The sequence below is a fragment of the Cucurbita maxima genome, unplaced genomic scaffold (assembly GCF_002738345.1).
Source record: "Cucurbita maxima cultivar Rimu unplaced genomic scaffold, Cmax_1.0 Cma_Scf00001, whole genome shotgun sequence".
Classification (NCBI taxonomy): Eukaryota; Viridiplantae; Streptophyta; class Magnoliopsida; order Cucurbitales; family Cucurbitaceae; genus Cucurbita; species Cucurbita maxima.
Genome location: NW_019272017.1, coordinates 716,918 through 739,935, shown reverse-complemented (window position 1 = coordinate 739,935; position 23,018 = coordinate 716,918). Strand labels below are relative to the sequence as shown.

At 38.6% G+C, this 23,018-nt stretch overlaps 5 protein-coding genes across 8 annotated transcripts in view; 3 read left to right on the top strand and 2 right to left on the bottom strand.

The window, feature by feature from the left end:
* The first annotated feature begins 354 nt into the window (after window positions 1-354).
* On the top strand, window positions 355-3,287 carry LOC111490802 (zinc finger CCCH domain-containing protein 29-like). The gene is made up of 2 exons (XM_023139416.1): window positions 355-547; window positions 890-3,287. The coding sequence occupies exon 2, from the start codon at window positions 897-899 to the stop codon at window positions 2,949-2,951; it is 2,055 nt and encodes a 684-aa protein (XP_022995184.1). The 5' UTR covers window positions 355-547; window positions 890-896; the 3' UTR covers window positions 2,952-3,287.
* A 913-nt stretch (window positions 3,288-4,200) lies between these two features.
* Window positions 4,201-7,211, top strand: LOC111491566 (N-(5'-phosphoribosyl)anthranilate isomerase 1, chloroplastic-like). Of its 3 annotated transcripts, XM_023140547.1 has the most exons (7): window positions 4,201-4,305; window positions 4,389-4,509; window positions 4,606-4,708; window positions 4,945-5,010; window positions 5,199-5,563; window positions 5,642-5,805; window positions 6,763-7,211. In XM_023140547.1, the coding sequence occupies exons 5-7, from the start codon at window positions 5,333-5,335 to the stop codon at window positions 6,986-6,988; spliced, it is 621 nt and encodes a 206-aa protein (XP_022996315.1). In that variant the 5' UTR covers window positions 4,201-4,305; window positions 4,389-4,509; window positions 4,606-4,708; window positions 4,945-5,010; window positions 5,199-5,332; the 3' UTR covers window positions 6,989-7,211. The 3 variants fall into 3 exon arrangements, with proteins under 3 accessions (XP_022996315.1, XP_022996310.1, XP_022996301.1); XM_023140542.1 differs by lacking the exon at window positions 4,606-4,708 and having other exon boundaries at window positions 4,461-4,509; XM_023140533.1 differs by lacking the exon at window positions 4,606-4,708.
* Window positions 7,128-9,754, bottom strand: LOC111491157 (omega-3 fatty acid desaturase, chloroplastic-like). Its single transcript, XM_023139933.1, has 8 exons — window positions 8,891-9,754; window positions 8,697-8,786; window positions 8,557-8,623; window positions 8,345-8,437; window positions 8,064-8,249; window positions 7,891-7,971; window positions 7,655-7,792; window positions 7,128-7,558 (listed from the first exon to the last, which is right to left on the bottom strand). Exons 1-8 carry the CDS (start codon window positions 9,394-9,396, stop codon window positions 7,391-7,393), a joined length of 1,329 nt encoding a protein of 442 aa, XP_022995701.1. The 5' UTR covers window positions 9,397-9,754; the 3' UTR covers window positions 7,128-7,390.
* A 612-nt stretch (window positions 9,755-10,366) lies between these two features.
* LOC111485581 lies at window positions 10,367-14,918 on the top strand. Its single transcript, XM_023132521.1, has 4 exons — window positions 10,367-10,504; window positions 11,116-11,181; window positions 13,167-14,066; window positions 14,388-14,918. Exons 1-4 carry the CDS (start codon window positions 10,367-10,369, stop codon window positions 14,694-14,696), a joined length of 1,413 nt encoding a protein of 470 aa, XP_022988289.1. The 3' UTR covers window positions 14,697-14,918.
* Window positions 14,919-15,268: 350 nt separating this feature from the next.
* LOC111490439 (anaphase-promoting complex subunit 1) overlaps window positions 15,269-23,018 on the bottom strand; it is a 20,053-nt gene continuing 12,303 nt past the window's right edge. Inside the window, exons 21-37 of one of the 2 annotated variants that reach the window (XM_023139065.1) lie at window positions 22,758-22,851; window positions 22,591-22,673; window positions 22,417-22,467; window positions 21,524-21,601; window positions 21,295-21,416; window positions 21,050-21,210; window positions 20,634-20,710; window positions 20,449-20,562; window positions 20,265-20,366; window positions 20,034-20,174; window positions 18,677-18,850; window positions 18,393-18,456; window positions 18,095-18,234; window positions 17,865-18,022; window positions 16,926-17,004; window positions 16,579-16,677; window positions 15,269-16,432 (exon numbers count right to left, since the gene is read on the bottom strand). In XM_023139065.1, coding sequence (XP_022994833.1) covers window positions 16,046-16,432; window positions 16,579-16,677; window positions 16,926-17,004; window positions 17,865-18,022; window positions 18,095-18,234; window positions 18,393-18,456; window positions 18,677-18,850; window positions 20,034-20,174; window positions 20,265-20,366; window positions 20,449-20,562; window positions 20,634-20,710; window positions 21,050-21,210; window positions 21,295-21,416; window positions 21,524-21,601; window positions 22,417-22,467; window positions 22,591-22,673; window positions 22,758-22,851 — 2,124 coding nt within the window. In that variant the 3' untranslated portion in view covers window positions 15,269-16,045. The remainder of the gene's footprint in view (window positions 16,433-16,578; window positions 16,678-16,925; window positions 17,005-17,864; window positions 18,023-18,094; window positions 18,235-18,392; window positions 18,457-18,676; window positions 18,851-20,033; window positions 20,175-20,264; window positions 20,367-20,448; window positions 20,563-20,633; window positions 20,711-21,049; window positions 21,211-21,294; window positions 21,417-21,523; window positions 21,602-22,416; window positions 22,468-22,590; window positions 22,674-22,757; window positions 22,852-23,018) is intronic. The other variant, XM_023139073.1, reaches the window with a different exon arrangement.

The window sequence follows — 23,018 nt, the reverse complement described above, 5'->3', positions numbered from 1 at the left end:
AAAAGAAAAGAAAAGAAAAACGACGCTCCTAATTTTGAAAGAAAAAGACAAAATCCAATCAGTGGAAGGCGGAGTCGGATATATTCTGTCAGCCACTCAAATCACTGAACACCACGCCACTCTGGCGCGTCAACGAATCTCTTTGCAGTTCATAGAAAAAAACAAAAGGATCTGATTGCTTTCCATCTCAGTCCAATTTCAACTTCATTTCCCATTTCATTTGGGTTTCATTTGGATTTCTTGGTGGGACGAAGGAACCACGCTTTGGGTCGAATTTGGATAGCCAAAGTGGGGCCTGCATTTCACTCTGCTTTGACTTTGACTGTTGCGGTGAAGCCGCTACGAAGAAAAGTCCCACCTTCCTACCACTTTCCTTCTTTCTTTACCCTTTTGTGCTCGTAATCGTCTGGATAAAACCCCCGTTTCCTCCATTCTTAGCTCCTCAAACTCCCTCCTCGATTCGAGGCCTTCCCGATTTCCCTCTTTTCCCCTTTTGCGCTCAGTAATTTCAACCATTCCAGCTGTTCTTTGGCTCAATTTACTTCAGGTAGGAATGTCGTTTCGATTTTTATCTTGAATCGATCTGTTCTTCTGGCTTGTTTTTTTTGTGTTTTCCATGTGGGTTTTGTTAATTTTTGAGTTTCTGTTCTGGATTTTCGTGTTTTGACTGTTTTCCATCTTGTTCTTCTTCTGGGTCTGTCTAGAAGTTGTTTAAAAACGACATGTCAGTGGAATTAATTGCTTGAAACTTCGTTTTTCTCTGGAATATGCGAGGAAATTTTCAAATAAAGTTCGATTGCGTTTATGAAATGATTTTTTCTTTGAAAACCCATCTTTCAAACGCGTGATTTGTATAGGTTTCTTAGCTTTGGGGGTTTAAATCTTGCAGGAATTGGATGTGTAGTGGCTCAAAGAATAAAGTTGCTTCCTCGAATTCGGCCATGGACGCCAAGTTTCAGAAGCTTAACGATGGTTCTTTCTTCTCTGCGAGTTCAATTTTGCTTGAACTATCGGCTTCTGGTGATGTAGAAGGGTTCAAGAGAGAGGTTGAAGAAAATGGTTTGGATGTTGATGAACCAAGCTGCTGGTATGGCAGAGGAATTGGATCAAAGAAGATGGCTTTTGAAAAAAGAACTCCATTGATGATTGCTGCCATGTTTGGAAGCTCCAAGGTTGTCAAGCACTTAATTGGGACAGGCAAGGTTGATGTCAACAGGGCTTGTGGTTCAGATATGGTCACTGCTCTTCACTGTGCCACTGCTGGTGGCTCTGGTTCTTCCCTTGAGACCATCAAGCTCTTGCTCAATGGATCGGCCAATGTTGATTGTGTCGATGCTAATGGGAGAAAGCCTGTTGATTTGATTGTTTCAGCTTGTAGGATGGTGAGTAATTCAGGAAGAAAGGCTATGGAGATGTTGTTGAGAGGAGATGGTATGGCTGGGGAAGGTGATTTGAGCCTTTACCTTGAAGAAGACCAGCAGAAGATTATAGCTTCCCCGTCTGCAAAAGAAGGAAGTGACAAGAAAGAGTATCCGGTCGATGTATCGCTGCCTGATATCAACAGCGGGATGTACGGTACCGATGATTTCAGGATGTATACCTTCAAAGTGAAACCTTGTTCGAGGGCATATTCGCACGATTGGACCGAGTGTCCTTTTGTTCATCCTGGTGAGAATGCTAGGCGTAGAGACCCCAAGAAGTACCCATATAGCTGCGTTCCGTGCCCTGAATTCCGTAAGGGGGCTTGCCCAAAGGGGGATTCCTGTGAGTATGCACATGGTGTCTTCGAGTCCTGGCTTCACCCTGCTCAATACCGAACCCGACTCTGCAAGGATGAGACTGGCTGCAACAGGAAAGTTTGCTTCTTTGCTCACAAACCCGAAGATTTGCGCCCTGTATATGCTTCAACAGGCTCAGGCATGCCTTCACCCAGATCTCTTTCGAGCAGCGCAGCGGATATGTCTACCATGAGCACATTGACTCTTGGTTCGTCATCGTTGTCATTACCGACAACTTCAACACCTCCCATGTCTCCCTTAGCATCAGTGTCTTCCCCTACGAATGGAAACTTGTGGCAGAACAAGATTAACCTTACCCCTCCTGCTCTGCAACTCTCTGGTAGTCGGTTAAAGACCACCTTGAGTGCAAGAGATTTGGATTTTGAGATGGAATTGCTCGGGTTGGAAAAGAACGCGAGCCAGCTACAACATCAGCAGCAGTTGATCGACGAGATATCTCGACTTTCCACTCCTAATTACTGGAGTGGAGATGTAAGCAGGAGTGCCGAGTTGAAGCCGTCAAACCATGATGACATGTTTGGATCATTAGATTCTTCCTTGTTGTCTCAGTTGCAGGGTGGCTCGCTAAAAACTTCTCAGGTTCAATCTCCGACCGGGATGCAGATGCGCCAAAATATGAACCAACTCCGTGCAAGCTACCCGGCTAACTTAGCATCCTCACCTGTAAAGAAGCCCTCCTCTTTTGGCTTTGATTCATCAAGTGCAGTGGCAGCTGCTGTGATGAACTCAAGGTCTGCTGCCTTTGCAAAACGAAGCCAAAGTTTCATAGATCGAGCTGCAGTGCCTCGTCTTCCCGGGTTTACCACAGCTGCAAACTCTGCAGCTACAATGTCTTCCCATCTCTCAGGTTGGAATTCACCCGATGGCAAACTAGACTGGGGAGTACACAGCAACAATCTCAACAAACTCCAGAAATCTGCTTCGTTTGCGATCCGAAACAATGGCATAGGAGGTCCCACAACCTTTGAACCATCCGCAGGGGAGCCCGATGTCTCTTGGGTTAACTCCTTGGTTAAAGACGTTCCCTCCGACAGCTTCGAGCAGTTCGGTCCGAAGAAGCGGCAATACAACCTCAAAAGAGAAATCAGCGAGATGCTCCCATCCTGGATGGAGCAGCAGTTGTATGCAGAGCAGGAGCAGATAGTGGCATAAGCAAAAACTGGCCAAATCCTTTCCCTACTTTATGCTAACAATATCAAGTTGATCACATTTCATTCAATATTTGATTACAGAAATTATAGCTTAAGTTATTAGTAAAGAGACTATTCTAGTTCAAGAAAAGCCCTGAAGTTTCAGCAGGGTGTCGATCGATCTTCAGAAAGATCAATAACAATCTGATGATCGGATCAGTAAGATATGTTCGTATTCATTTCATTGTATAATATTCTATTTGTTAATTTTTTTTTCTTTCTCCATTTTGGGGCTGATTATAAGAAGAACATGTATCTTTTTCACTCTAGTATAATGAGGAAAACATAATGTTTCCAGTAACTCTGCATTGTTCTTCAGATTATCTGAGTGACTTAACTAAGACAAGAAAATCATTGCCAGAAGAGTGAAGAAGATGATAATGGAGGATGGCAGCCAGGCAGGCACAGCCAGAACCAGAAGAGTGACAGCAAACCAAAACCTTTGCTGCTATTATTGTATAGGGTTGGGACAGATTTGAGGTTGTCGGATTGGGCTGTGGCCTCACTTGGTTCTTTTTCTTAGCCGCCCAAAACATGTTTTTTCTTCAAGATTCCTATTTGTAGCTGACTTTTTTGTTCAACTCATTTGGTGTAACATAAGGTCCCATGTGGATTCGAAACATTCTTTATAAATGATGTTGAAACCTCCTCATAGTAGACACGTTTTAAAAACCTTGAGGGAAAGCTCGAGAGAAAAAGCCTAGAGAGGACAATATGCTGGTGGTAAGCTTGGACCATTACAAATGGTATTAGAGCCAGACACTGGACTATGTGCTAGCAAAGAGGCTGAGCCCCGAAGGGGGGAACGCAAGGCAGTGTGCGAGCAAGAACGCTGAGCTCTGAAGGGGGTGGATTGAGCAGTCCCACATTGATGAGAGAAGGGCATGAGGCTTGAAGGGGGTGGATACTAGGCGGTGTGCTAGCAAGAATGTTGGGCCCCGAAGGGGGTGGATTGGACGATTCCACATCGATTAGAGAAGGGAAGGAGTGACATCAAAGATGTTGGGCCATAGATCCTATATCGATTGGAGAGGAAAATGAAACATTATGGAAAGTTCCTACTAACATTTTTTACAAACGCGTTTTAAAAATATTGAGCAGAAGCTCGGAAGGAAAAATCTAAAAAGATAACCGTAGCTTCGACGGCTCAATGTAATAAATAATAATTAAAAAAGAAATTGAATTGTGGAGTTATTAAGCAAACAAGAATCGACTTGCCAGCATTTATCACAAGACATCTAGTTTCACCTATCGTTTATGAACACGAAGCACACAGCATTATCTCCAAATTTCCAGTCGCTTTGGCTTCAAATCAGGTAATTTTTTCACCTCATTACGAATCCATTTCACTCATTTCAACGAGGGTTTGTCAAATTTTAGTTGCATTTTTGTTTTTCAGTTTACCCATTGAGAATAAGTTTCACCGGCTAAGCAAATCAATAATTGATTGCTCATTCATTTGAATCAAAGTTTGATTAGAAATAAGATCGTGAAGAAAAGGGGCAGAACAATGATTTCAGGTATGATTATACAATTTTGTTCTAAATTTTTTGAGGTTTTTCCATTCACCTGCAATGCCCACTTACTGTTCGACGAATTGCCCAAATGACTTGCAGTGCATTCTCACTGCTTCTCTACCGCTTTAATATCCCCTCATGGCGGTCATATAAGGGTTCGTATATGATTCACCACTGTCAAATGGAGTTTGAAAGAAGAAGTGTATGTCATTTAATTGTTTTTTTTTATTTTGTCTTTCTAATCATTTAGAATCTCTTTAATAGATTTATATATTGAATTATCCACACAAACAACTGCATTCTGGAGGTGTTTTCTTTGCTGTTCAAATCGAACTGTTTGATTCTTTGATCATGGGGTTTCCCAACATTTTCCTATGAACAAATTGCCTTTCCTTATAGTTTAAACCACTGATATCATAATCTTTTTCATATTGCCAGGCTTGACCATTGGAAGCTGCATTCGGCCAAAAGTTGCGAATGTGTATAGAAAGCACCAGTTTCATGGTACGTGTTTGCTCCATTTATCTTCAGTACCTCAATATCTGAAGGTTCCAATTAAGATATGCTCAACTTAACAATGTTCACTCATTTCTGAACCACTGCTCTGCCTTTTACTTGGTTTTTTGACATCAATTTATGGATTTTGGAAAAATTTTACTTTCTGCTCTTACATTAGTTTTGTTTCTTTGCAGGTTTGAATAGGGACAGTTCACACATTGGGAGAAAGTGGCCTTGTCAAAAGAAAAAGGTTACCAGTAGCGTTTCTAATCAAGAGAATGTATCTTCAAACCTTGAACGTCATAGAAAGGACAAGGTTCTTGTTAAGATGTGCGGTATTGCATCAGCGAAAGATGCCGCTTTGGCAGCAGAATCTGGTGCTGATTTCATTGGGATGATTATTTGGCCAAACTCAAAGCGTTCTGTTTCATTCTCAGTTGCCAAGGAGATATCCAGAATTGCAAGACAAAATGGTGCACAGCCTGTCGGAGTGTTTGTCGATGACGATGTTGAAAAAATATCTCGAGCTGCTCATACATGTGACCTTGAATTTGTGCAGGAACGTCTTTTTGTTGACCTGATCTCCTTGTGTACAGAAATAGCTAGCTTTCTTACTCTGAATGATTTGGATTCACAGCTTCATGGAGATGAATCACAGGAAGCAATGCCCCTTCTAGTTAAAGATCATAGAATTATTTATGTTCTGAATGCAAATGAAGATGGAAGCCTTCTAAATGAGATCTCTTTTGAGGACTGTTCTTTAGTAGATTGGGTTCTTGTTGACAGTGCCAAAGGTGGCAGGTACCTTCAAACTTCCTCCTCAATGTGCTGGTTTAAAACAAATTTGTTAATATGTCTCCAAATATCTACATGGTGTTATAAGATTTTCATTAAATAAACAACACTCCCACACGAGTTAGAGATCATCAGCAACTAGTTAAGACATATTCTCAACTAAATTGTGAGATCCCCCATCGGTTGGAGAGGATAACGAAGCATTTTTATAAAAGTGTGGAAACCTCTAGTAGCAGACGCGTTTTAAAAACCTTGAGGGGAAGCTCGAAAGAGAGCCTAAAGAATACAATATATGTTAGCAGTGGACCTAGATCCATTACAAATGGTATCAAAGCCAGACATCGGGCGATGTTTCAGCAAAGAGGTTGTGCCTAAAAGGGGGTGGACACGAGACGGTGTGCCAGTAAGGACATTAGCTCCCGAATGAGGGTAGTTGAGATCTCACATTGGTTGGGGAGGAGAATTGAACATTTTTAGTAAGGGGGTGGAAACTTCTCCCAAGCAAGGGGCAGCCCAAGAATAAAAGTCCAAAGATAACAATATTTACTGTTTGATAAGCTTAAACTGTTGCATAAATGGTTCAAATCTGCACTAACTAATACACGGAGTCGTACCAAAAAAAATCCTAGAAGTGAATTTTATGTTAAGTTGAGTGGCTATATTAAAATATTGGAAAGCACTGTTCGGAGTCCTAAATAAACAGATTCAGACTCTTATTTCCACGACCAATCACATCAGCTACTGAAATGAATTATTTCTACGTGTTTATTTTGATGTATTAGCTACCCATTCCTATCGAAACCCTCTAATAAATTGACAGAACGTGTTGATTTTGACTTAGTAGCAGCAGCCATGAAACTTTTCTTCCTGCATATCACATGGCCAAATTAATTAACTCTTTCCTTCTCTGTTGAATGCAGTATGGCCAAATTAATTAACTCTTTCCTTCTCTGTTGAATGCAGTGGGAAGGGATTCAATTGGGCCCAGTTTGAGGTACCAATAATTAGAAGTAAACAAGGTTGGCTCTTGGCTGGAGGGATCAATCCAGCGAATGTGTCTCAAGCCCTATCCCTTCTGAACCCTCGAGGCGTTGATGTTAGCAGTGGAATTTGTGGCTCAGATGGGATTCAGAAGGATCTTACTCGAATCAACTCATTTCTTAAGGCTGTTCATTCAGTGAAGTATTGATCAACAAAGTTGGGTATCCGATTTTCTTAATAATCATTTTGTTAATTTTCTGCTTCTGCTTCTGCTTTGAGTTTAGTTCATGAAATTGTGGGATTTACTGAATGTTTTGGAACAATTCAAAAACAAATGACTCATCCCATGTAATGTAACACCATTGTGATTGGTGTTACAGCATCCATATATTTTCACTAATAGTTATTGAACAGAATTCAAGCAAAACTAATGCCAATTTTTTGTTTCATATGGCAATAATAATATGTAAATATGAATACTATCATATCATGAACAGAGCTTCTTCTCCCTTGGAAGTTTATTCGAGGTCAAACTCGAATGGCTCACGAACTATTAGAAAAGAATTTTGATATACGGGTGATGAGCAGTATCTCAGTCTAGTTGCTTTGATCAAGAAAGGTCGGGATCGGTCTGATAATATACAATGTCCCCAGAATCGCTCACAAAGTGATCCTTTTTCATGCTTTTTACTAGAACTCCCAATAAGTGAAAGGGGAGAGGCCATGATTTCTCTGGTTGCCGATAATACTTTCCGAGCACTGGTTTTGTTGCCTCGGTCTAACACGATAAGATTGCAGTTTCAATGAGAATTTAGAAAATATAGGGTAAAAAGAAGTTTTGAGTTTCAGATACAAGATTGAGAAGAATACTCACTGCTTCTATAAGGTGATAGTGTGGGATCTGAGGGAAGAGATGGTGAATGACATGGGTTCCAATGTCGTGGTGGATGTTGTTGATCCATCCGTAATCGCGATCGAGGGTGGTTAATCCTCCTCTTAAGTAACTCCATTCCTGTTCGATCATCAAATATAGAGCCAGACAAGTTCATAAATGGTGTCAAACATAACACTTTATGATGTGTTCTTGTTCGAAAAGATTGATAAGCGTACCTCTCCACGGTACCAAGGAAGTTTATCGTCGTGACCATGGTGATGCAGGTATGTGACCACATCCAGCCACATGACAAACATCTACATTTGGAAAACATTCAGACAAGTGTACAAGTGAGTGATTGTATCCAAAGAAGTATTCACCATGAATTCGTGATCGAAACTGAACTCACCACGTAGGGAATTCCGTAAAGTTTGAGGATTTGGAGAGGACCCATAACTACAGATAAACACCCAAGCAGAGCAAGCATTGCAGTCCAACATACAGTAGATGTAATGATATCATTCCGCTCGCTCGGGACAAACAAATCACTATTCGGGTCGAAATGAGAGCCCTTCTTACCAGGACTTCTACTCCACTGTAATATCACCAACAGGATGCATTAGAATCCATCTAAACATTGGCAGAACATTGAAGTTCTTACAAAATGATGACGAAACAGAGTGTACCAACCAGATAGACAGGGTATGCAAGCATGGGGAAAGGCAAAGTGAACCTCAATGTTCTTGTTGCTTTATCCAAAGTCCTAAAGATTTTCTCTGACAACTACAAAACAGATAGGAACACATTGCTATTGAATGAGGCTCAACAAAATGATCATCTCTAGTTACAAACTGCCTCCTTGATATAAAGAATCCAGAAGTGCTAGACTATAAAGAACTTACAGGATGCCATGATTCGTCGTTTTCGACATGGCCGTGGTTCTGGTGATGAGTTCTATGGCTTATTCTCCTGAGTTAACATGTAAAACAGAGAGTTAATGCTACAGAGAAGAACAATTGACCAAAGATATTCAGAAACTAACCATCCATGATATGGAACTAGAATTGAAGAATGAAGAATATGGCCAACAACACTGTTCAGCTTTGGATCGTTAGAGAAGCTTCCATGGCCACTGCACATTCACCAACCAAAGCAAACCACATAGAATTCAGGCATAGGAATTCGAAGACAAAAAGCAAGCAAAGATATTCAATAGCTTCAATGTAGAAAAATTACCAATCATGACCAAGAACAAAAAGAGCCCAAAACATGGTTCCTTGAGCAAACCAGTAAAGAGGCCAAACAACCCAATTGTTGAAGTAAGCAGCAACAGCTGCCAAGCCAAACACCACAACCACATCCCTCACAACATAGCTCATTGATCTCCAAGGATCCTTAACCCAACAATGCTTCGGAATGGCAGCCCGAATATCGGCCAACCGAAACGGCGGTGCAGCAGCCGGGTCGAATCCACCCTCATTCTCAACCCCATCAACCTTATCCTTCTCATTATCCTCATCAACAGAAGCAACTCTCGCGGGGGCACTCACATTCAGCGCCCAACTCTTCCCCTTAGTGGAAAGACTCAAAGAAGAACGGAGAAAGTTGGGTTTAGAGGGCACCGATGAGAACCTAATCTCAGACACCATGTAAGTCCTAGAAGCAAGTCCATTCCTAGAAGGGCGAGGGTAGATCCTGGGAAGGGGCTTAACACCACATTCAGATAAGACCCACCTCGCCATTAGAGACCCAGATGAGAAAAACACAGGTATCCTCCTCAAGTGGCTCAAGATAAAGAAGAAAAACAGATGGGGCTACACACACAAACCCTAAAATAAAAAGGAAATCAGAAGAAGATATGAGATAACACAGCCAAGAATCTGGCTCATTCACTTACAACCATAAATCCCAACTTGTGCTTCTTGTTGATTGTCCTCTAACTTGGTCCCTCTCTGTCTCTCTCTCTCTGTCTAATTTATAGTCCACCATTCATATCAACGACTGTTCCTCCTCCGTCTACAAGGCAACTTTTTAGACGTTGATTGGAATTTCCAAGCAAATGGGTCGGGCTTCAGATTTCAGAGAGGCATGCCCACTAAAAAAAAGTTGTGAAAAACGCAAAAATGTGCAGATTTGAAAGGGACGTAACGATTTGTAATTGGGTAATTGAAGGGTGGGGTGGGAAGGGAGGAGGACGGTGACGTGGTCAAATCGATATCGTAAAATTTGGCCATGTTTTTCTAATTGATTGTGTTTTGTAGGCCGACTACTGAGTAGGGGTCGGAATTTGAAAGTCAAGTTTCACACCTCTGCAAAAATTATGATCTTCTCCTATGAACTCTGAAGCCTTTTATTTTAGGTTGAATTTGAACCACTTTTCTCCGTCCAATTCTTGAATCTCTCGATTATTCAATTTAGCCTTTATAATTTGAAAACAAATTAAAATTTGATCCAGTATTAGTCAAAGGATAATTAATGTGAGCTTTACGATTGTAATTATTATTCTTGTTAAACATTAACTTTTCTCTCTTCTTTTCTAATTAATTATTTCAAAAATGTTTTTTACTTTTAGTTTTGAATAGAAACTATTTGTGCTTTGTTTTAAAAATACTTTTACTGTTTATGGCTTCGATCTATAGGGTCATGCTTGGTTGCCAATAACTACGATGCAAAGTTTGGAGGCATGGCTAAGGCATATGACACGCAATCCTGATGGAGCAAAGCAGAGCCAATGGCACCAAGCTGGTTCAATCTAGCAAGAACAAAAGAGTTTTTACGACTCCAAACCAAATACCTGTTATCTCACAGTTGCCACCATTTACGAGCCACTTCCTTGCCCATATCTGCAAAGTAAGAGGTATGGATTGAACAAGAAAAGTAAGAATCAAACATGATATGTTGAATGCTCTAAGTTCCACACTAAATTGAATAGGAGAAGAATCAAACATGGTGATCATCCTAACTTGTTTTGCGGTTGGCTATGTCTACATTATGTTGTTTCAGAAGTCCAAAGAGAGAATCATTATGGAGCAAATCTATCCGAACCTTAAATCTCTTGAACTTAAAAGCTTTAATATTTCTTGACACCTAAACTATGAGATCCTATATTGATTGGAGAGAAAACGAGTGTCAGCGAGGACGCTGAACTCCGAAGGTGGATTGCGAGATCCCACGTTGGTTGAAGAGGAAAATGAAACATTTTTTATAAGAGTGTGAAAATCTCTCCTTACAGACGCGTTTTAAAAACTTTGAGGGAAAAGCCAAAAAATGGCAATATCTGCGGGTAGTACAATTGATCTATCACTCCGTTCAACAGCATTTTTTTGATGACATTCATATCTCATAGGAGACCAAAACCTATTATGTTCCTTGGAAGATGTAAAGATAGAGGGAGGTTGTAATTGAAAAACAGACATCAAGCTTCTGCTGTCGTTCTAATAGCTTATTCCTTGCTTCTACAGCTACCGGATAAGCACTCTGGAAAAACTTTTAATAGTCAGAGAACATTCATGATTCACCAAAGAAAGGTAAAGACAATTCCAAATCATCATAACTAATACCCCAGCTTTTCTATATTTGGCCTTAATTTCTTCTGCTGTCCTCATTTTACAGGTTCATCAATTTTAATGTAATCCATATCAGAAAGCAATGCAAGAGATTATTTTATTTGGGCTTTCTCTTGATGTTTTTAAAAGACGTTTATTAGGGAGAGGTTTCCACACACTTATAGAGAATGTTTCGTTCTTCCCTCCAACCGACGTGCGATCTCACAATCCACTACCTTTCGAGGCCAATGTCTTCACTGACACTCGTTCCTCTCTCCAATCGATGTGGGATCTCACCATTCACTCCCTTCGGGGCCCAGCATCCTCATTGGATGCTGACACTCGTTCTCCTCTCCAATCGATTTGGGATCTCTCAATCCACCGTTTTGGGGTCCAGTGTAAGCTAGTACACCGCTCAGTTTCCACTCCCTTTGGGGCCCAACTTCCTCACACCACAAGGTATCACTCCGTTTGGGGCTCAATGTCCTCGTTGACACCCAAAAGAGAAAGTCCAAAGAAGACAATGTCTGCTAGAGTCGTTACATTAAATGGTTACACTAAATGAGCACGGTAAAAGCACAAGAATAGAATCTATAAGCGGTGGAAAGTCCACACCTTAGAGGGAACTGCCTATGCTCCACATCCCAAACTTCTCATTATCAAAGACAAATGAAACAGATGAGTTGTTGGTGGAAAAGAAAGTAAGTAGAATATAGTACAGAAACCCAATGCCCATTTCTGGTGGCATGCTAAAGACAATCTAAAAGACCCATAACATACCTCTGGGTAGGCAACTCCTTGGGAGCTGATATGCAAAACATGAGAATTCAGAAGCCATTAGGGACACAAAGAAGCACCCAAACCAGACAACAAACAACTTACAGGCTACCTACATCTGATTGCTACAAAATTCATTTAAACTTTTGTTAACCCAATTGGTAAACTAGAATATAGCTTAATTAACAGCCCTAGCATTGAGCTAAAGAAACCATGCGAAATGAAAGTGTCCCCATGATCGCACCAGAGCTCAAATGGGTGTGGAGCAAGTGAATGTTAAAAACCAGAAAGGGGGAAATAATTGAAAACAAAAGAGAGGAGGCGAGAGAGAGGAGTAAAAGATAAGGTGTTGGAGGGAAGAGGAAGGCCCGTGCTATACAAAACCTGCACCAAACACTGCCTCAGATTCCTCCAACACTCTGCCTCCCATAATACCTGCTGCCTCCCCAAATTTTTATTTTTTTATTTATTATTTTTCTTTGGTATAACAAATTCCCATTAATTTAATTTTCTTTAATGCTCTTCTTCCCATTGCTAGCTGTCTATTTAGATTTATTTTCCCCTATTTTTGTTTTTTTTATTAATTTTTTTTAAATAATTTCTACTAATTTAGAAAATGATCGTGGGTTTATAAACAAATAATAATAAAGCTTTTTAAGGTTTATTTATTTTTTTATTGCGCAATAATTGGGCAATGAAAGGGAGGGGACGAAAAAGTCCCTGAAAATAGCGCGACTCCCAACATACGTTCAAACTATCAAGAGTTAGTTTGAATTACTTTCTAATTTAAATACTTTTTAAAAGAATATTGATGAAAATATTATTATTTTTTATTCCATATTTAATAATCCATCAATTAACTCATTGGCTACTATAATTTACATTTATTTAATCAAGGTTATTTTGAACCTTAGTTTATTTTCTTTCAACGAAGTATGTGTATTTAATTTTAATATTTTGATTGATGAAATAATGTCTCATGTTATTATTTTTTTAATTTAATTTAAAAAATAATATTCAAAGATTAAATAATACCATATCTAATAATTGAAATATTTTTGAAGTAATATAACTTTACACGTGTGAAGTGATTTGATATTAAATTAATAAAGCGACACATATTGGTGTTAGGCATTTTCGTCTTTTCCTTTTATGGAGTTGAAAAAGAAAAAGAAAAAGAAAAAGAAAAGAAAAAGAAAATTGTTATTTTCTCGTCTTTTTTATTACCAACTCTGAAACATTTTTATTCATTTAAATATTCATTCCTTCGTGTTCTTCTTCACTTCCTCTCAATGGCTTCCTCAGTTGATCACAATAAGTTACCAAACATCTGCGGCGGCGCCACCGCAGCTCCTCCGCCCACTCCTTCCTCACAAACCAACCACCTCTCCACCTCTGCCGCTGCCGAAGCTCTCTCCAGGCTCCTCCACCGCCTCCCCCCCAAACTCTCTCTTCCTACGCGCCGCTCCTCGTCCGTTATATCACCACCAACGATTTCCTTCTCAGAATCTCCCGATGACGAGTTTTCCAGTAGGCTACTCTCCGCCGTCTCTGAATTCGGCTTCTTCCAAATCACTGATCATAAAATATCCTCTCATCTCGTTCTCTCAGCCGTGTCGGAATCTGCCGCTCTATTCGACATTCAGGCGGAGAAGAAGGAAGCACTGTTTCCGAAGGACTGGGGATTCATAGGCGACGAAGACGAAGAATCGGACGGAGCCGGTGAATCGTTCTGCTTCGATCCGAGGCTGTGCTTGCCTTATTCCGACGAAATTTGTTTACAAGCTTTGCAAGAGCTCGTTCCTGCGATGGAGTATCTCGGACTCAAGATCGTGGAGCCCCTATTTCGTGCGATTGGCCTCGAGAATCCAATCGGTGAGGGTCGAAGCAGATTCCGGTCGCTGATATGGACATCGAAAGGTTCTCGAAGCGCTGAGCCGGCAGTGACCTGTGGATTTTACCCATACATTGTCGGATTGCATTATCAGAGCAAGAACCAGAGGTGTTCTGTGTTAGGAGATTCCGGCTGGGTTGCGACGGCGGCAACGGCGGCGGATTCTGTGATGGTTTCAATCGGAGATATTGCGCAAGTAAGACTATACGCTGTCGTTTTGTTAATTTAGTTTCTTTTTTTTTAAATGAATAGAAAATGATAATTAATGGGTAAGGATATTTGATAATTAATAATTAAAAAAGCTGTTAGATTGCACGAACTGAGAGGCATTGGTCACGTGCGTTCATTCGTGACAAATATGCTTCTTGTTTCACAAATCCACACAAACCTAATTTCTCGAAATTATTGATTTAATATTCTAAAAATAAATTATTAGAGGAAGAGAAATTTAGCATTAAAATCTTGAAAATTTCTTTTAAAAACCAAATTATTACCGATTGTTTATCAAAAATTGTAGGTGTGGAGCAATGGAAAGGTAAAGAAAGTGAGAGGTAGGGCAGTAGCGGCGGCGGCTGACGGCAGCGACAACTCAGGCACCATCTCAATATCACTACTCATTACTCTTCCTTTGGATACCCAAGTCTCTCCTCTTCTTCCACCGACCGACGAAAACACAGACGCAGAAGCAGAAGAGGACGGCGGCGGCAACGAGGTAGAGAAGAAAACGGCGGTGTTTCGTTCGTTTAGCTTTGAAGAGTACGCGTGGAAAGTGTATCAGAATCGGTGCTTTCTGCTCAGAGATCCGCTGGCCGGATACCGAATCTGAACCGATGGATCGGAGAATTGCCCCATTGTTGATCAATCGACCCATTGAATTCCCACGGTTTTCTGTAGAGGCGTCGAGTACGTGGCTCTACTTTTTCTTGTTTATTTTGAACAGTATTTGGATTATTCTTGCGAGTGCTGTGTGACTTTGTTACAAATTTGAATAATCCCAAAAACAATATATTTATATATTATATGGATAATCAACTTGAGGTTTATTTTTCTTTGAGAAAATTTGTGTTGGGTTTGATTAAAAAAAAAGTAATTGATTTGTGGTTATGAAAGAAGGAACTTAAAAAACTGACCAAAACAGATTTGGATGCCATTGTTCAACCAACTTTCACCTCTAGACCAAACTCCACAAATCTATACGCTAAATAAATTTATAAATTTAAAAGTTAAATTACAAATTTAACCGAATGATTTAAAGTCTACCAATAAGAGTTTTATCAAATAATGACTATTTAAGAGCTTTTTATGAAAGAAAAAAGAATTGCTGCATTCCCAACTTAGGTCAGAGATGGCAGCTGAGTGGGCGAAGATGAAGATTCATTCATCTCAAAACACACAGCATAACACAAATTGAATGAAATGTATTTAGATATTTTGAAAATTCGCTGCTTTGCTTAAGTAGAGACATCACCATAACATGCAAAATGAATGAAATGTTAAAAACAAGATTGCTTTTGACAGCAAATTTCAAACGGATATGCTTTTTAATTTACACAATAAAGTTACAACTACAAAAAAAGGGTGCCAATGATTCAGTATCAATCCTGAATTTGTGCTCAGTTGAATAGTCATGCTTGGCTCCTACATCATCTTCACCTAGCTTAACTCGTAAACGGCCTGTTACTTCTCTTCCCAAGCTCATGGACTTGGGGGTTTATGGAGCATAACGAGCAATTTGACTACACCAAATCTGCCACTTCTCTTTGACACTAAGGCATAACTATTCTACAAATATAGTCATCAACAGCTCCCACCAACATTGACTAATATCCTATAACACTGCTCAAAGAACAAACAGAGCTATAAGATATTCTGTTGAAGCCTGCATTGCTCACATTACCGCTTTTAGGTCAGAACTGAATCCCAAAAAACCTACTCAAATTGCAACCAAAGTATACAAACCACTCGATCCCCCTCTTAGCCTTATATTCATCGAGTCCAACTTCGTTCAAGTCGCCTAAACCTACTTATTCTACCTGGTTTGTTTAGTCCACAACCAATCAGTACTTGACCATCTGGGAAGAAACTGCAACAATTAATATTATTTGGAGAGAATTTCCACCCACAACTCAACTCCCTTCAACTGACCTCACCTCATTCAGGTAGCATACAGGCAACTTAAACTGAAAATAAAGCCTTATCCATCTCGAGAATTGCATTTAAATGGGTTCGTGGGAATAGCAAGCTCAACAAGGGAACTACAGATGATGATTGAAATTTCAGTTTGATTTTTCGCATGGCTATCTTGATTAAAGATGAATCTGGTATGCTATACCACTGAAGATACCAAGATAGGAATACTGTACTTCTCACTCCTTGTATATCTCCACTTGGCCACCTTCCAGAATCCAAGTAATTGCGAAAATCATTCTTCAAGCTCTGACAACAACTTAGAATTTCTTCTACCCGCTTCCTGAGAGACCCCAAAAAATTAGACTGCACAATGCTGCCTCTTGAAGTAGTCAATTTTCCACTCAACAGAGCCTCATTATATGCTATCGCAAGCTGCAAGCAACATAAAATAAGAAGTCACATTCTCCCATACATATAGATGTAAATTGTAAGAAACTGATGATTGATAGAACTTGACTCAATCTTTTATAGATAAACAATTCAAATGGACGATGGAGTGCCACGTAAAGATAGCCAACCTTTAGGTCAAATAAACAGAGTGAGTCGCCAAGAATAACCGCACCACCCTTGGCCTGATCAATGATCAAAGAAACCGTTGTGTATAATGACAAATAAACCTGCATTGGGGTAAACAGAAAACCACGTTTCGAAGGACTTAATTCTCAAAGAATGAGTTGCAGCATCCACTTCAGTGGATAGCTTTACCAAACTACCCTTTTCTACGATATAAATGTGTTTCAAAATGACAAGGACTTCAAAGAGATGTAATAGACCTTCCTGCATATTTTCTCGAATTGGAAGACCAAATACATAGAGATGCACTAGAAGCAGTAACGTTTTCGACTTTTCAACAGACTGCATTTACCTGCAAAAGAGCTGGTCTGTCCTTGCTCACACACTCAAACAGAACTTGCAAGCAAAATTCCTGAAAATCAACGTCCAATCTGCATTCATATGCTCATACCATTTATTATTGATACCTTTGGTTCAATAAACAGGATACTTTGAAAGAGAAAAAAATACTTAGCAGAGGAAACCAATGATATCAAAAGACAAAAGCTGGAATATCCATGAATCAGTATTACATGTCAGGTTCAATCGGTAATTTTTTTCCCAACTAACTGAACAACCTGGCCATTAGGCGGTTAGCTTATCTGATTCAAACCTATAATTCCAAATAGAATCTCTTGAGTTATAGTTCAAAATGCAAAATCATAATAATAATAAAGTTTGAAAGCACTTTATTCATGTTTAAGAAAAAATTAGTGGATCATCTGAAATCTTTAACTTCAGGTGTGCAGTTCTCAATCTACTGAGTTACTATTGAAGCTTATGATAGGGCATGATTTAAAGGCAAAAGCAAACCTACACATGCTATCTTTACTATTTGTCAATATACTTTTTCAGTTACGCCACAGCTTTCCATTTACATCACAGCCAACCTAAGAAGCTTTACCAAGTCATGACCGACACCACCTTTAGAGCACATTACTTAATGATCTTAAGACTCAACTCGATGCCTCAAATTGAGTTTTTTGAAATTTGAAAGTACTCATGTGGTTAAAGTAAACTTGATTAAAATGGTCATGGTAGCAAAGAAAATAACTGTAATAATACAAAATGTCGTATGATCAAAATGGTCAAGTAACTAGATCAAAATGATTAAGGAAGAAATCTAAAACGTTGCCTAATCAAGGAAAATAGACATCTAAAACAAGAAGGTGAATGAAAATGTGAAGATTTGGACTAAGTAACGAACACACTGAATTAGGAAATCCAACATATTACTAAATAGCCTACTTGCCTGCCATCCCATGAAGGGTCACAGCACAGTTGCGCAAATGCAATCAAACTAGGATCTGACGAGAAGGTACCAATCAACTGATCTACGCTTGCATAATTAGGTCTGCTAGGGCCACTACTACACAAATTGCGTGTTGATAGACCCCTGGACCCAAAAACCTGGACAGAGAGAATTGCGTTATTCACAATGATACCACTACAACTTTCAATAGATGCAAAGGATGAATTTACCTTGTGCATTACTCGTGATAACAATGACTGACAGCCTATAGGGTCATCAATGTACGAACAAGCTCCAACTTTCTGCTTGATGTACAAAACACCAGAGCTAAATGGATTGTTTTTGTCCCCAACATTCCACCAAGATTTATCTGGTGGAAAAAAATAGAAATTTAAGTATCTGATACATCAAAGAAAATAGAACAGAGAATAAACATGAATGAAAGTCATGGAACAACAAGGTAAGTAATTCTTTTAAAAAAGAATGAATTGGTGTGTAAACAAAAAAGAAAAGAAGCCAACCACCAACCTTCGGGGGCAAGTTCTATTACTTGAGGCCAATACCGAGGACTGCATATGCGTAGGGTCTTTAACTGTGAGAACAAATAAAATTGGATATTTAATTTCAAATAGAAAGAACAATGCAGACGCTTTTACATAAATTATTGCGGAAACAATGATAATATTGGTGCTCCACTATTCTACATGTGGCATACAAATCAAAACAATGCAAAGGAAAATGACTGAAGGCATTTTTTTAGAAAATAAAATGTGCAGATCAGTCAATTCTCATATAGAACATCTAGAGCTTACAGTAGCACGTTCAGGTAGAAGACAAGGAGTAACTTCACAGAAGGTAGTTTCGGCATAATGCTCAGTTTCTATTACAGTGATTTCAAGAGGAGCATAGACTGGCAGACCACTGTCTACATCCACAGTCTGAATCCAGCGAGCCTCAGTTGCAAGAACATATAAATGTCGGAATGCCTGACAAGAGAGAACCTTTCAGTAAAATATGCTACTGATTGAGAGTTTTTTTTTTTTCTTGGATAAGAAACCTGAACATGTACTGCTAAGGAGGAAAAGACTACTGACAAAGAAAGTTAGAAAACACAGGAGAAAGATACACGACAACCACTTCTTTTTTTGAGTAACTTCATTAAATGCAGCAAAAGTTCGGTCCTCTTTCCATTGAATAAATACCTAATAGAACTACTTGTATTTTGGATATAAAGCTACAAAATGACTTCACTAGCTCCTTTCCCGTAATGTAAATTTGTATGAGCTACATAATGTGAGATAGACAATATATGAGAGAATGTTTCGTTCCATTCCAGTACTTGAGTTTCATATATGTCTATACCCAAAACTAATAGTGTAAAAATACAATAATGAATAGAGGACAAGACACTAATAAACTCCTATCTACAACAATAAACATGCTCTAACAACACATATGATAGTAATAATGAAGCATGAATATTTTAGTTTGGAGAACACGCAAGTGTCAGACAGTATCAGACACTTGAACTAGAGTGTTCAATTATTACTTATTCTTGTTTGAAAATTTTAATGGGGTTAATTCATGAAAAGAAATATAAGAAATTAATTTATGGGAGTTAAAAACATCATATTTTTGTAAACATATATAATATGTGAACTAAATGATTTCCAAGTCCCTACCACAAGACTATTTATGAGATTTTATCAAATCATAAGAACAAAATTCTAACTTTTAAGATCATAGGGACTAAATTCTAACTTTTCCAAACTATAGGGACTAAATTTATAATTTTATCTAAAATATACAAATATATTTAAAATATATACCGTTTCACAAATATATTTGCCAAGGCTATGGCCTTATTATTTTTTCATAAATTATGAATCATCACCAAAAATATTGAATGCCCATGTTCCATATTTGTGCAAGTGCTTCTTACATCAGACATGCATATTGATTGTTGGCCAGACTATGGAAATTTCCATTCGGAATTGAGCCAATTATTATTTTTAGGCTGCAGGACTACCAGAGTGGTTAAGGGAAAAAAAACTTCTCTCCATTACTTTCATAAGAAATTATACATTCCTTTCTCACTCTGCAGCTAGTTATAAGCTGTAAAATAAATAAATAAATAAGAGTAAATTATTATCCTACGAATAATTATACCTGGAGGTGACATCGATTGTCGTTTGGACCAGTAGGCAAGCGTGGGTAAAGAGTTATTAGCAATGCAGCAACAGCACCGTTACTAGTTGAAAACGTCCGTGTACCTCCCCCAAGAAACAAGAATCCAATAGCTAAGCTTACCTGAAGATAATTTAGAGTCTCAGTTGATTACAAGGATCCTTTTAGGTTTACATGTAGAAGTCAAGATCCAAATTAACTTAGAAAACTTACTGCCATCTGAATGCCGTAGTTAGCATGACCATCAGTAGAATTTCTACTGCGCAAGAATCTTAAGAGACGAAAGGTTTGTAAATTTCCAGAGCCAGCCATTACCTGTTCACAAAGTCATCACCTGGGATTTAGATCCTACATTAGTGAAGATGGGTGAGAGGAAACAAATAAAGATTCTGCTTACCACGGACAAGGAAAGAGCAATTAAATGGACACATGTCTCCAACGTGCCTCGATCAATGTAGCGAGACAATCCCTTTGGGAAGGGACTTTCCTTCTCTATGGAGATAGGTTTGATCTGCAAAACAGGAAAAATGTCATACAAGAATTAAAAGGCCTAGAGGTGCAACAGCTAGTTCTGCGTCTGACCTCATTTAGGAAGTAGACAGCATAGTTATAAAGTAACTCCTGCGCATCTGCATTCTTCGTACCAGCAAACCTCAAACCTGTCCCAGAGCTCACAATTAAGACTCCCAAGTTTAAATGTAAAATGCTTGTCTCACAATAATTTAAAGCAAGAAGGTCAAATTCTAGATTTCTTGAACATGCATCAAAGACATGGCATTAAGCAATAATATGGAAGAACATGAATAAACATAGAACATGCAGATGAAAAGAAAATTAGGCATACAAATGCTTGTAGTTACGTGCATGTTTCATGCACATATACGATGCTACCAGAGGTGCATTTCTGTTTGACATATATCACAAGTCTCAGTGAGATTTAAACAGAAACACAAGTGACTATTGTTGGTCATATTAAATCCATAAAAATGACATCTTACCAATAGAAATACATGCTCCAATTATTATGTTGACATAAGCTTGAACAAATGCTTCGGCATCCAATTCATCAGTATCATTATCATCACTCTTGAGGCACTTGACAACATTCTTAACAATTTCAGGAATCTGAGATTCGACCCAGTTTCTGGATGGATGAACCCTACAATAGTTTATTTCATCAACATATGATCTTAATGAAGGAATAGGACATCTGATTGCTGCAAATCTGACTAAAAATTGGTACCTGCTCCACATTATAAGATTTCGAGCTATGACGCGAATCATGATGAAGTCAGGTCTCACATATTGCAAGTCAAAATTTGTCTTAGGGATAGATAGCTTTGACATAATCGCAACTGATTCAGTCTGTCAGACACGCCAAGCAGAAAACAACTTTAATTCCACTCATGCATATCAATTATATTATTTTATGCTGTTTCAGACAGCAAAAATAGATAGTTTCATATAATTACTTTCAAGAACATTAACGCGAGAGCAATAGTAGCTCCAGGGGCAGTGACATCAACATTGACTACGGTCCCATCCACCATCTAAATGAGAGCAAGAAAACAATATATCAGATTGCTTGCACTACATACACATTTCATTGACAACATCTGGATGAGGGATTATTTTAGAGAACAATAAGTATAAAAATCAACCCTATTTTTTTAAATAAGAGATGAAAGTTTTCATCGATGAAATAAGACTAATGCTCAAAAGTTACAAACTCCACAAGGGAGTGAATAATAAGAAAATAAAAGGAGAGTGAATAATAAGAAAATAAAAGGAATACAGCGGAAGGTAAAAACATGTTAAATGAGACATCAATCTTGGATAGAATGCCCAGCAAAGAGGTTGGTGAGAGCACACAAAGAAGAAGCCTTCAAACGAGCCTAAATGAACCGATCTGACCAAAGAGGATTCTTGGTATTGAAAATCCTTTGATTTCTTTCAAAACAAACTATCAATGCCGAAACTTTTAACCATATTGATGTGAATGATGGAGAAGACAACTTGCTCCTTAAATACGACAAAGGAATTTGAGGAATCATAAATAGGTGGTTGGATTCTTTGAGAAATTCAAGAGCCCAACCTTAATTGATCCAATAAGATGAAGAGTCATGCAAAAAAATACCAATAAAGGATTTTAAGCATCATATTCTAACGTCACAGAGTTAGATTAATCAACTCTCAAGAACCCCATCATCGATGCATTAAATGTTTCTTAACCACCAGCAATGCTTCATGCAAGGGACCTAATAAGTAATAAATAACTTTTCCAAGGAATCTCCAGTAATAGAACTCCCACCAAGGACTCTTCAAACAAGGAAAAAATTGAAACTATTCCTTAACTTCATACAACCTGTGTGATCATACGGTTGTGCTCCTCTGTAGAGAGAAGAGAAATTTCTGGCTAAAGAATAAGACAGGAACAGATTCAGATAAACTATAAAATCAAGTTCATCATACCTTGCAATTTTTTAGTTTATGGGAAGTACAAATAACAAAATAAAAGATTAAGAGCGTGAGACCTTACATTACAAACTTCTTTTCCACCAATGTAGTTGAATAATCGATCAACTATTGAATCTGTAAAACCAACTGATTCTTTGCCTCGACCTTCATTTGACAGAACAAAATTAGTATTTACTGCTCACACCTTCAGTTACCAATTCGCAATGATTAGAATAAAACTAATCATACCCAATGCAACAAGACCCAAGGAAAAGCCTGCTGAAACAGCATAACCCTCTCGTTCAAGGACATTATCACCTCCACTTCGCCGGCCTATTTCTCCCTGTAACACAAATATCAAACATGTAAAATTAATGATGAAAGAATACAAATTTTTTTTTTTTCTCAATATATTTATATAATTTTATTTGCAATTGATATTTTTTTTAAATGAAGAAGAATAAGTCTTACTAGGTATAAGTACATATAGACACCCCCCCCCCCCCCCCC

Excerpts from the sequence above, each read along its gene's own strand:
- LOC111490802 (XM_023139416.1), top strand. The coding sequence starts at position 897 with ATGTGTAGTGGCTCAAAGAATAAAGTTGCTTCCTCGAATTCGGCCATG.
- LOC111491566 (XM_023140542.1), top strand. Across the intron at positions 5,564-5,641 it reads GTGACCTTGAATTTGTGCAG|CTTCATGGAGATGAATCACA; the intron begins GAACGTCTTTTT and ends TTGGATTCACAG. Across the intron at positions 5,806-6,762 it reads GACAGTGCCAAAGGTGGCAG|TGGGAAGGGATTCAATTGGG; the intron begins GTACCTTCAAAC and ends TGTTGAATGCAG.
- LOC111491157 (XM_023139933.1), bottom strand. The coding sequence starts at position 9,396 with ATGGCGAGGTGGGTCTTATCTGAATGTGGTGTTAAGCCCCTTCCCAGG. Across the intron at positions 8,624-8,696 it reads CTAGTTCCATATCATGGATG|GAGAATAAGCCATAGAACTC; the intron begins GTTAGTTTCTGA and ends ATGTTAACTCAG. Across the intron at positions 7,559-7,654 it reads ACTATCACCTTATAGAAGCA|ACCGAGGCAACAAAACCAGT; the intron begins GTGAGTATTCTT and ends TTATCGTGTTAG.
- LOC111485581 (XM_023132521.1), top strand. The coding sequence starts at position 10,367 with ATGGAGCAAAGCAGAGCCAATGGCACCAAGCTGGTTCAATCTAGCAAG. Across the intron at positions 10,505-11,115 it reads TCCTTGCCCATATCTGCAAA|CTACCGGATAAGCACTCTGG; the intron begins GTAAGAGGTATG and ends TTGCTTCTACAG. Across the intron at positions 14,067-14,387 it reads CAATCGGAGATATTGCGCAA|GTGTGGAGCAATGGAAAGGT; the intron begins GTAAGACTATAC and ends CAAAAATTGTAG.